The 12,758-nt window shown below is 37.7% G+C and overlaps 1 protein-coding gene across 6 annotated transcripts in view; it reads left to right on the plus strand.

Moving 5' to 3' along the window:
* Positions 1–12,758, plus strand: part of LOC122790739 (solute carrier family 22 member 17-like) — a 766,774-nt gene that overhangs the window by 320,702 nt on the left and 433,314 nt on the right. For all 6 annotated transcript variants that reach the window (XM_044058330.1, XM_044058329.1, XM_044058331.1 and 3 more), the window contains one exon: positions 6,970–7,073. In XM_044058330.1, the coding sequence (XP_043914265.1) occupies positions 6,970–7,073 (104 nt within the window). The remainder of the gene's footprint in view (positions 1–6,969; positions 7,074–12,758) is intronic.

The raw sequence follows: 12,758 nt of genomic DNA on the forward strand, positions 1-12,758 counted from the left end.
CAGCATAGCTAGCTGGAGTTTTGTAAACAATTATGTCATTTGTATATCCAACTGATTTGTACAGGTGCTTGTGTGAAAATGTATTTGTAAAGCTACTTGTGTTAAAAAAAATGTACCAACAGTGTGTCCTGCTGGACAAAAAAGAAGTACACCTCTGTGTCAGACTGCATTGTAACTGTTGAAATTAATATATTGTAACAGAAGATACTGCTGGAAGAGAAGAGGTTAATCTCAGTCCAGATAATTTTGAAATATATCCTGAAATTAAATTACTTAATTTAGGCCATAAAGATTGTATCTCACAGGTCTCAATGCAGCCAGAGACAAAAAGTCTGCACTAGAAAGCCTTCTGTATTGTCCTTGGGATGAAGTAATTGCTACTCTGGAAGGGTGGAAGTTTGAAATCGTTTTATGACTTCCGGAAGCTGCAACAGATTTTAGCAAACCTCTAGGCATGCAAGGTAACACATCTGTGTGAGATTCTGGTTCAGTTTCTAGTATTTTCATGTTCTTTTATTATTTATTAAATATATTTAAACTTGTCATTGTGGCTGGTCCTTTAGAGAATATTTTAACCTTTGAGAGAACTTATAGTTATTTGGTGACACTGTGGCAGCTCCTGAAAGCCTTGCTGTTTGGTCAGCATTACCATTTGTATTAGTATTAAATCAAATCTCAGTGTGATGGCTACTTGGAGCGGGGGCACAGAGTATTGGTTTCACAGAGAGAGTGGTGGGGGACATGGCTTGGGACTCAACTGTATAGCTTTGCCAGTGGGGAGTCTGGAAAGAGAGAATCACAGACTGTGCGTCTTTCCTGTGTGCTCTTAAGGGAAATTGTGCTTGGTGCAGAGAGCTACATCTGGAAATACTGTATATCTATTTTTGTTTCAAGTGAACGTCCGTCACCGGTTTTAGTGGTGAGGATTCAGGCTCCTTGATTACTTCCCCAGAGAGGAGACGTCACAACTTCCACAAGCCTTTTTGGTGAAATTGGATGTAAAAGACACTTGCCTTCATATTTCCATTCCTCCAACATGCAGTAAGTTCTTAAGATTTTTGTTGTTACTCTCCCTTTCATTTTTCTGATTTACCTTTCAGTCTTTCTACTTCCCAAAGGGTTTTCACAAAGTCTTTATTTCTATCATTGCCTTCTGCAGACTTTGAAGAATTCATCTCTTCCCCTCTTCTGGGCAATCTCCTTATTCAGGCTCCTTTCCAATAGATTCCACTAACCCATTTATGAATCTTCTGAGAAAACTGGGGTTCACTGTGAACCTAAAGAAATCCTGCACAACTTCTTCCTATGTTTGGATCTTCCTAGGATGCAGACTCCTTACTCTGCCAGTTACAGCTTTTTTTAATGTAGACAAGGTTTTCTGATTACTAGACTATTTTCATAACCTCCTTCCCTTGATTGTGTTCTCAGCAAGGGAGATTTTGAGAGTTTTAGGGTACATGGCATCAATGATTCCTTTGGGCAGATGCTTCATGAGGAAAATTCAGTGGCAGGTCCTGTCCAGTGGGACTCTGCATTGCCACCTTTTATTCTTCCTAATTCCTCTCTTGCCCTTCTTTCAAAATGTATTTCTGTAGTATATCAACCAGATTTCACTCAAGCCAGGAGTACTCATTGGTTCCGCCACCCTTGCCAAGAACGGTTTTCGGATGCTTCAGAGTTGACATGGAGAGCTTGTTCCAAGGATAAATTAGTAACAGTCTGATTTAAAGTCGTTCATGCCATAATGGTAAACAGTTTTCAATTCAAGGACTTCAGGCATACAGATTTGGTTAAATTCTGTGCTTAGCTGTCTAATGTTATTTGAAATTGTTGGTATTCCACATAGTGCTTCAGCTGCTGTTTTTTTTTTTTCATCTGAACTCTGCTGTTACATAAAAATCATGTATATCTAGCAGTCCCCACTATAACTAAACATAATGGAACATTTTGAAAATAAAGCATCATCATGGCTCACCACTATAAACAAGTCCCATACCAAATCTACTCACATTAAAGACTTGGTGAAAAAGATCAGCAAGGAACTGAAAATGGCAATCACAAAGACCAAAGATAAATATGAACTAAAAGTGGCGTCCTAAACCAAAGATAAAAGAAGAATTACTTTTCAGTTTGTGGAACGAGTCCAAAATGGCATTACTCACTTTAATCCTAAAGACAAGTAACACCTACGGAGACTGTGTGCGCTATGTTTATTCCAGAAGTAGTTACTGAAATTCCACAAAAGTCCAGAGTCTCAATCAAACTCTAAGATCACCACAGGAGATGCCCTAGGTGCACTCTTAAAACTAAAAGCACCACTTCCATGGGCCCAGGCAGTTTACCCAGATGTCTAATTAAGTGCCACACATGCCCTTACTGAACCCCCTGCACTTGTATAATTTAAGCCTAGCCACCAGGTATGTCCCTTAAGTTTTGAAAACAGTTTTAGGAGACACATGGGCATAAAGGGAGTCCTACTAATGGTGCTGATAATTACAGGCACATCAGCCTAACTAGTCTTAATTTCCAAGGCAAGGGGACTTGGCATACTTAATGTCTTAAACTACAGAATTAGTAATGTCATACAACTGGGTGCAAAACAGTTTAGTTTTGTGAAGGATGGATCAGTTTTTAGTCAACTTGGTAAACTTCTCTGAGACAGTTACAGAGGCAGTGGACAGTAACCACTCAGTCCACGCATATCTGGATCTGGCTAAGGCCTTCATCATTGTACCCTTCGTTGGCGTTATAAAAAGCCACAATAATTAAAGTTAGATTTTTGCTTGGTAAAACAGATTGCAAATTGGGCAAAGGATAGGACTTCCATAATTAAGACAGCAGGACCCTTCAGAAGGTTATCTACCAGTGGAATACCACAGGGGTCAGTACTGGAATCCATCCTTTGTTTTATATTTTTCTGACCTCTGTACCACAAACCCTGACCCTTGGCTAACAAATTTACTAACAACTGCAAGCTGGGTAATATCTTCTGTTGCCTCATTGGCACAGAATGTCTTCAACAAATAGTAGGCCATACAAAGCAATGGAGTACACAGGAAGGGCTCAAACTAAATGTAAAAAAGTTTAGCTTTGCTACTTTTGGAAAATATCCATCTGTCATCTATGACTTACAGCATAGCCAGTACCTCACTCCATATGAGCTCAGTAGTTGGGGATCTTGGCATCAGAGTCAACATCACCCTTTCCTTTGACCGCCGTGTTGCAACAGTAGTTAAAAACCATCCATCTGTGTGGCACAGTTCACTTTCAAAGGCAGCACCTCTAGGTTAATGGATGTTGTCAAGCTGTTGTAGTCTGCCATAGTTAAGCCTCCTTCAAGACCAACCATTATGACTGGATTGATCCCTGCCAGTTTCAGTCCTGGCCTGATCTGTTGTCTGTCTGTCTCCCTGGAGTTGGAGGGTACATCTTGAGTATGCTATTTGAAAAGGCACATATAATCTTCATACTTAATTTGCTTTATAGTTCCTATGGTTGTAGAAACAATTAATGAACTTACAATAGCGGCTTGTCAGGCCTTTTTCTGCAACAAAGTCTTGGATTGTAATTGTGCAGAAGCTGAATAGACATCTGTGAATACTTTTGCAACTGGATTTATGCTCAAATGTCAGAACTTGAAATACCAAGTTCCAAAATGGCTGAAAAAGGACAGAAAACACAGGAGAAAACTGAATTTTGAACATTGTTTTTCTCTTTAAATATTTTTTTTGTAGGGGGCAAGTCTCCTGCACTCCCCAAAATTTTATATGCTAACTCTGAGATTGCCAGACCTTGGAGAAGAGGGACTATTATGAGAAAAGGCAATCTCAGACAATAGTGTATGCAAGTCCATATGTTTGGTCTTTCAGTCTCCATATTTCAGGACTTGGCATTGCATGTCCCGAAATTGCAAATGGTTACCTTGCCAGATATTAATAAGCTGGATATGATCTCTAGGTTCAGGCCTTTCTTTGAGGCCACGTGGTCAGCGGTAAGTTCCCGTGAAGGAGACCAAGTAGAAATAGGAGCTGCGGACTCTGTCTCTTGCTATTATGGAAGGTAAATATCCTCATTCAAGATATGAAAATTGTGTACTCAGCATTGTCTTAGATCTGAATGAGCAGGCTCTTCATTGTAATTTCCCTGCCTGGTACTGACTTGTCCATTTTATGTTGCATCCAATTTATGTGATATATTAGGGAAGGTCTTCATGTGGAGGATTACATGTATAAGAGAGGAGTTTCACAGCCTGGAAAAGTTTTAGATATTGATCTAACACTTGATGGTGTTAGTCCTGTTGCAAGGGATCGATCTGCTCACTCATATTTATCATTATGGTCAAGTATACAGCTTTTATTTTCAACTTCTCTAAGATAACTTTTTTTTTTCTGGTTTGCAGTTTAAACTAATAGTGTGATAATTGTAACCACGAGAAGAAAAGATAAACTAGTGAAAAAAAGCAACGGATCCAAACAGGAAATCACCAGTCGTATAATATCCTTAACGCAATTTTTTATTTTGTTACAAGACAAAGTAGCGTTTTCGCTACACACAAATGGTAGCTTCTTCAGAGTAAATGTTTAAAAAGGTAGAAACACACTAATAAATAGGCAACGAAATGTTACAAAAATTACATCACTTCCTGACTGAATTAACTTTTAAAGAGCAAGCAACATCATAAATGTTTCAGGTTGTACACCAAGTATAAAAAACATGAAACCAACAGCAAAAAACAACATACAAAACCTGAAAGGCATAATTCAGTAAAACCAGCAGTGGATGCTTGACTCCTAAGGACATAACATAGTCAAGCCTTTTAATAAAAACGTATAAAATAAAAAAGCAAAAAAGCTAGCTGAAACTGCTATAAACTAAACCGAAATATCCTAATCAATTAAAATATATTGGGCTGGGTAAAAAATAGGTAGTTGAGTTTATCCATCCTTTTGGACGGATGTAATTTAATGAACTGTATTGAAACCTTTATTACCTAGGGTTACTGGTTTGGCATTCCTTCTTGCCATGCATTCCTAGTTGGCTTCAACATATACTGGTACCTTTTGGGTATTTTTAGAATACACATTTAATTATAAAATAGGTACATTCTTATGAATAGTTAGACTGTTTGGGTTATACCTCTTGCACCTAACCCAGCCCAATATATTTTAATTGATTAGGATATTTCGGTTTAGTTTATAGCAGTTTCAGCTAGCTTTTTTGCTTTTTTATTTTATACGTTTTTATTAAAAGGCTTGACTATGTTATGTCCTTAGGAGTCAAGCATTCACTGCTGGTTTTACTGAATTATGCCTTTCAGGTTTTGTATGTTGTTTTTTGCTGTTGGTTTCATGTTTTTTATACTTGGCGTACAACCTGAAACATTTATGATGTTGCTTGCTCTTTAAAAGTTAATTCTGTCAGGAAGTGATGAAATTTTTGTAACATTTCGTTGCCTATTTATTCGTGTGTTTCTACCTTTTTAAACATTTACTCTGAAGAAGCTACCATTTGTGTGTAGCGAAAACGCTACTTTGTCTTGTAACAAAATAAAAAATTGCGTTAAGGATATTATACGACTGGTGATTTCCTGTTTGGATCCGTTGCTTTTTTTCAATAGTGTAATAATTAATAGAGCCACCGCTTTAAATCAGAATCACTTTACCCATTTTTATATTTCATGTATAATCTGTCGATAATGAGACAAGGATCAGTTTAAGTGAAAAAATGGTTTACGACCTTAATTTTGTTAATAAGGTACACATGAATGTGGCCTGGACCTTAATAGGGCAAGGCTTAAGTCCTTCGGTGGATATCACAAGACACAACCCTTAAATGTTGTAAAGAGCTAATACCAGAATCACTTAAGATATGAAATGAAGAATTTCCATCATGTTGTACAGAAAGAGATATCGGAACATCGTTACTACAAAACATGAATAACAATACATTTGTTTAACGTTCTGTTCTTAGTCCATACTAATTATAAAATATTTTTCTTATCTGTTTTAGAGACTAGGTCAGGCTCATATGAAGTCTGAGCATATATAGTACAGTATATAAGCCTCTTCACAAATTATTGCATTTAAACATTCCTAGTGGTTATAAATTTAGCATTTTTTTGCCCGATGCAAAGTTTAGTAGTATAATTTCACAAAATTTGTTTTGCCCTGTTTGAGGTTGATCTTCAATTTAGTTACTGAGGGATATGAGAGTTTTATACATGCATGGCATTTATTGTAACATATTCGTCTGTCGATAACAGCTATTCCAGTAAAATGAAATATCCAATCCTATTGATCCACTATATATTTAACAAAAACATAGCATCGTAGTAGTTTGTGAGAATGGAATCATTATTTTGTACAAACTTGTCTCAAGTAAGAAGTATTAAACAATGATTAGGGTTCAGTAGACACTATCAAAGTTTAATGTTAAATCTGAAATGGTATGTCCATGCGTTACAATTTGCTAAATTGTTCGATATTGCTTTTTACTGCTTAAGCCAATATAGTGTGATCAAGTAATATCTGTTTGCATGCATAAAATCTCGCAAAATATAATGAATTATTCTTGATTTTTAATGAAAATTCCATGTAGAAACTTGTCGTTTAACTGGCCACAGTAAGCTGTTGTCTCCCTTTTAAAACTTCCATTTTGAATGTTAATGACAGTGTGTGAAATGTTGATGGAACTTAGGCTTTTTAGTTTTCATTATTTGCAAACAGGGTGCTGTACATATGCATGTATTGCGGTGCATAAAAATGAAAAGACCATTACACTTTAAAAGAAATCAGTGTCATGAAACAGTGTGTCCCTTTCTTATTGTAAAAGTAGTTTTGAATTAAATGTTTGTCCTGAAATTTAAGAAGTACTTGTATTAAATTAATTTGGTGTCTGAAAATAAAAAAAAGACAAGTCCAGATTTTAAGGTAGAATGCTTTTCTAACTAATTTAACCATTTCTTCTCAGTGGAACCTTGTATGTGACAATTATTGGGAAGTACCCGTGGAAGAGGTCTGCTTCATTATTGGATTCCTAACTGGCTACTTGTTCATGGGATATGCAGCTGACAGGTAAGGTGGGAAATGCTTTATGATAATCCTGGGGGAAATAGGTATGGTGGGGAAAGTTGACTCAAGCTGTGTTTTTTGTTCTGTATAATTTTTCTTACAGATTTGACTCTAGGTGACAAAATAATTTTAACTAGATAACCAGGTTTTGCGTACTAAGATACTTTTGTGTCACTGGAAATTATAACACAGTTTGAAAATGGTTTTATTGTTCAAGTTTATTACAGTACTTATTTCATAAACACTTTCAACTCCCAACAGTGTAAATGATAGAAACAGTCGGATAACTGTAAAACAGTGTTGCAGTGGTTTCTTAAGAACAAGTCTCTGTAAGTTACCCTTATTGCTACAGAACAGCAACAGTGTTATCGAGAAACTCTGACTGATAACGTAATACTTTTTTAGTAAATGATAACAATGATAGTGTTAAAGCAGTAACTAATGCTGCACAGCTGTCAGCGGAATAAGTATTAAAGATGAAAAGCAAAATTTAAAATGGTGTTCCAACATTTTAATCAAAAGCACACATTAACGAATCAATGAGTTTTGTCAAAATTCAAACACAGACTGCAATGATCTTATCTGAACACTAAACTGGCCACCACAAGATACATTCAATCAATATCAAAATAGCCACCCCGAATGCAGGCTGAAATACATTCTATAAGTCTAATAAAGGGAGTATGAAAAATTGGGAAGCAATTGGTAACAAACCACCCCATCAATTCAATACTGAGTAAAAGCAAATAACCATAACTCACACACCAGAAGTCCAGGAGTCCACTTCCACTACATCTAAAATAAACTGCAACCCCCCTAACTTTTACAGTAATTACGGTGGTTCTTCCTTCTTTCTTTCTTCATTGCAGCATTTGCCCAATATAACTTTAGGACCATATTTCACAATCCAACAGTCCAATCACATTCCCTGCAAGTGAAACAGCCCACAAATGTCCACTTTTAAAATACTTGCAATAGGTCATCTTTCTACTTGATCCAATGTTAAGGACCCAAAAGATTCCACACGTTATGCCATACTGCCTCAGGCACAGTCAACAGATATAATCATAGTAAAGAAGCAAAGGGAGGATAACCAAACCAAATCCATGAAAAACAGCCCCCCCCAAACAAACAAAAGTGCAGCAGGCAGTACAGTCTGGCAGCCACCTGCTATTGATGAGAGCCCTACTGAGTAATTGTTGCCCTTGCATTGTTATCTTTGGTATTTTGATTATTGTTTAGTCACCTGCGTTCGCTCTGTGATGTATTTATTTAACTAAACTGTGTGTGTATGAAACAGATCCAGCCTTGATTGTATCGTTCGGCTTATAAAATGAGCCTACCTGTTAAAGTGGTAACTCTGCAGTATGCTCCTTTTATTTCATTCTTGTGTCCTGCATGCTGCGCACTAGTTAACTTTATCTGTGCTAAAGAAAGTAGACTTCCAGACATGACAGCGCACTGTAGTTATAAGCTATCTGTCCATGTTAAGCTAGCTGGTACCGCTACAGTAGTATCTGCATAGATTGAATTTTGTCCCCTTCCAGTATTCTTAGTCATTTAGCCTATCAACTTTATCTGCCCTAACCCTTTGCAGTATGACAACAGGAAGCTAGTGTAGCTTCAATTAGTTATATGTAGGTTTAAAGGAGCAGATATGTTTTTCTGTCTCTTATTTCTTTCTTATTTAATTTACACTAAAGTACAGGAAGTTTTGTGTCATCCCAAGAAGTGTGGATGGAGCATGATGTGTTATTAGTTGTTTCAAAATTTTTTTTTTTTTTTTTTTAATGCTGTAATTAAACTGCAGGTTATAAATCATTGCAAAGGGTTATATATTGTATGTATAATTTAGTTTTATATCTGAACATATATTGTGTATTTGTGTTCTATACTTGTACATAATTATAAAATATGTTTTGACTAAGAGTCCCTTCATGTGCACCTAATTTGAAATAATGTCTATGCTGCTAATGTGCATACTTGAAAATATGTCATTAAAGTATATTAAAAAAAGGAAAAGAGCTGGTTGTGTCCTAAAGTGAGCAAAGCAACATTTTGTTTCTTGACTACCAGGATATTGCCATAAGGTTTGTTTATTTTTTACTATAAGCCATAGTCTAGATATATAGCTCACTCTAGGGGCTGCCTGCTCCATTGAGTGAATTCAATTGTGTTATGTTTCTTTGTGGGTTATATGGGGAAGAAAGAAAGTATGAAAATTCAGATTTTAAACAGTCCATCCATTGACTCTGTCTTTGTAGCAGGTCTGCCTCACTGTGTATTAAAGTTTTTCAGTTGTCAGCAGTTTCTTTGAAGGTAACCTCCCATTTTCATAATGTTGTTGCAGGCAAGACTACACCCAGAGTAGTGTGTGACATTCTGAGTCCATGAAATGAAAGGAAAGGAGCATTCCTGATCTTAAATGGAAATGTGTGTGTGTGTGTGTGTGTGTGTGAGTGTGAGTGTGAGTGTGAGTGTGAGTGTGTGTGTGTGTGAGTGTGTGTGTGTGTGTGTGTGTGTGTGTGTGTGTGTGTGAGTGTGAGTGTGAGTGTGAGTGTGAGTGTGAGTGTGAGTGTGAGTGTGAGTGTGAGTGTGAGTGTGTGGTGTGAGTGTGTGGTGTGTGTGTGTGGTGTGTGTCATGTGTGTTTCTTTTCAAAATACCAAAGGTTGTAGTAATCCTGTGACTATACTGGACACTGGCACACCAAATGTTACATAAATCCTATAACTCTAAGATGAGAAATAGACAGTGACTGTTAAAACACAAGGTGCAGAAGGCTGACTTGCAGCAGTGGTACTGAAGGGGGGTGCCCATGGTATGTGCTCTGACACCTTTTCTGTGTTCTCTTCTGTCTTTGTCTTTACATTAAATGTGTACACTCTGGTGAAATTTCTGCACTGATTGGACACTGCATTCTCTGAAGTTTGACCTGGAAGTGCTCTAATTATCCTATCCTATATGTCTTGCATGTTAACTTTTAACAGGTCAAATACTGTTGTTGCTTTGGAGTTATCCAAAATAAAATGTGAATTGTTTGCCAACACCCCACTTGCTTGCTATATTAGAACTGATAATTGTAATCTTTCCCTTGTCTCATAACAGAAAACTCTTTACTTCACTCTTTTAGAATGGACCGTTTTTTTTTTTTTTGTTTTTTGTTTGAAAAAAGATTGCTGCTGCAGTACAAAAATAGGATTGGCCACAGTCAGTCAGTTGTCAGTCTTCTAGTCAAACTTAATAAGCAGGTGGTTGATCCTTGGATGAAGGTGCAAAGGTACTTGCTGCGGTGAGGTCATCAGCATGAAATTCATTTGCAAAAAGAAGGTTAGCTTGAACCATCTCCATTTTTTCCTGTCATTGAAATGAAAGGTCATCTGCTTTGTTTCAAATTTCTCAATTACTTTCTGGAAAGACTGAAGGGAGTAAGTGGTATGGAGGCATAAAGTACTTACTGTGACCTATGTGACATGAGTTTGAGTGGTGTTTTGGAAAGTTGACAGAAAAGGATGTTTTTTTTCCCCATCCTGTGGGACAGGGAAGAATGACACTAGACCTTACAGTGCAGCAATCCTTCGAAGGAGGGACAGTGCAGGTTATGGCCTGGGGGTAAGCATTTGTTTCACTAATCCACAGCGTCATGATAGCTTCTTTGGGAGGTGTTTGAAAGCATACTGCCACATGGAGAAGGCATTGTGAGGCTCCACAGTGAGACAGATAGCACTCCCCACCCAGAGTTGTGATTAGAAATGTTCTCATAGCTAGGATGTTGGTGAGGGCAAAAATAACCCTTATGGCTGCCTGAATGATATCCTTGCTGCACAGCTGTCACTCCAGTGATTCTAGTTTAACCCCACCATGATGGAATGAGTGGGCCTAAGTCCTTTAGGGGAAGCCTTGATGGTCAGCAGGCAGTGTCGCAAAATGAATTTGGCTTTTGATTTTTGTTTCTTGATGTTTTTGTTTATTTGTTGATCATGATAGACTGCTGGTCATGCTGGACTATTTAGGCTCAGTCTGGAGATGCAAGAAACTGCTTTATATTTGGCCAGTATTTTTTTTTATTTGGCAAGTGATGTCCCTGGGCTTACCAACTGCCACTGTAGGAAGCAAATTATTTCAAAGAATGACCATTTAAAATGTCTGTTTTGCATAGCTAATGTGCACGCTCTGACTAGCTGTGAATGTTACAAGAACACTAAACAAAATAGTGTTACTTAGGAGAGCTAAACATTTGAAAGTCTTTGTTGAACACTACAGGCTAGTTGCACTATCATAAGGGGTACTCATCTCTTCCACTTGTCACTTTTTTTGGAATGCCCCTGAAGCTTCAGTGTAAACAGCAGAATGTAAAAACTTTTTTTTAAAACTGCCTTAATTAAAGTTTAGCTATAACAGCCCAGACATCCTCAATGAGGCATACCCTGGTTCCAAAGAGGCTCATGTGTATCTGCCCTCATTCCAAATTTCTTCTGCACTGCTGTTTCTCCCTGCCTTAGCTCTATCAGAAATGGATAATGGAATTGTTTTTGTAACTTAAGCCAGCTGGATCTTGAAATGTATCCTATGTTTTGCTGCTCCTACCGTTAAGTACTGATCTGCAGGTATTTTTGGATGGTGTCGGAATATCTTTATAAATTTAGTAAGGTACTCCCCTGCATGTTTCTTACAGCAAGTGATAAAGGTCTCTATAATTTTAGTTGATTTTGCAATGACTGAGACACTAGCACCCAGCATCCAGTCTCTGCCTTGTGTAAACAGGGCCTTAGTCTATCAGATTCCCATTACACAGAGGTCTATTGCTCTTCCAACAGCCTTTCGATTTTTAAAAGGTTTTCAGAATAAGACCTGTCAGCACTGCAAAGAACTGACCTCTGTTTAGCTGTGATTCCATCCTATACACTTTGAGAGCGGAAAACTAGAAAAAGAGGAAAGTGGACCTCAAAACATGAGTATTTTGAATGTAGCCGTAGAGGACTGTCCCTTAGATTGTGTCACTTGATAACAGTAATTCATTTTCTTTAAGCTGTGGAGATATATGCCTGGAACACAGGGCATTGTCAGACCCCACTCTGTTGGACCTCCTGTATATCCACCAAACAAACAGCACCAGAATTACCCATTCTAAAGACTTAAACTTTGCCTGTGATAGAAATAGGACCTGCTGGAGAAACAGGTATGCATCCCAGAGACTACCCTGTCTCTGGAACAGGCTTCCCATCCATGTAAAGCAGAGTTCCTCCTTAACCCAGTTCAAGTATAACTTGGACAGTTGGGTTGGGAATAGAAAATTCATCCCTGGTTTGGCACTACGTCTCTAATGGACACAGGAAACCTGTAAATGGTTCCTCTGCCAGGTCCCTGCTTGTAAATGGTTCATCTCCCAGGCCCCTATTTACACTCGTCAAGGATACCAGAACTTGTCAGAGATTTGGGATGCATGGCTAGGCTTAAAAAGGCCCTTATGGTTGTTAACCTAGTAAACACGTATGAACTTATACACAGAGTTGTTTCTTGGCCTCTGATATTTTAACTGTATGTAGGGTGGCAGTGCTCTCTTCCTCACATGTACATCAAATGATGTGCTTGACATGCAAGGCATCCTTGGATCCTGCCCTTATGGACCTTTTACACATCTGCAAAACCAGTAACATCAGAATCTTTCTATCTAGGGACTTTGAATCATG

This window comes from Protopterus annectens, chromosome 16.part0, assembly GCF_019279795.1.
Source record: "Protopterus annectens isolate FY-2018-M chromosome 16.part0, PAN1.0, whole genome shotgun sequence".
Lineage (NCBI taxonomy): Eukaryota > Metazoa > Chordata > Ceratodontiformes > Protopteridae > Protopterus > Protopterus annectens.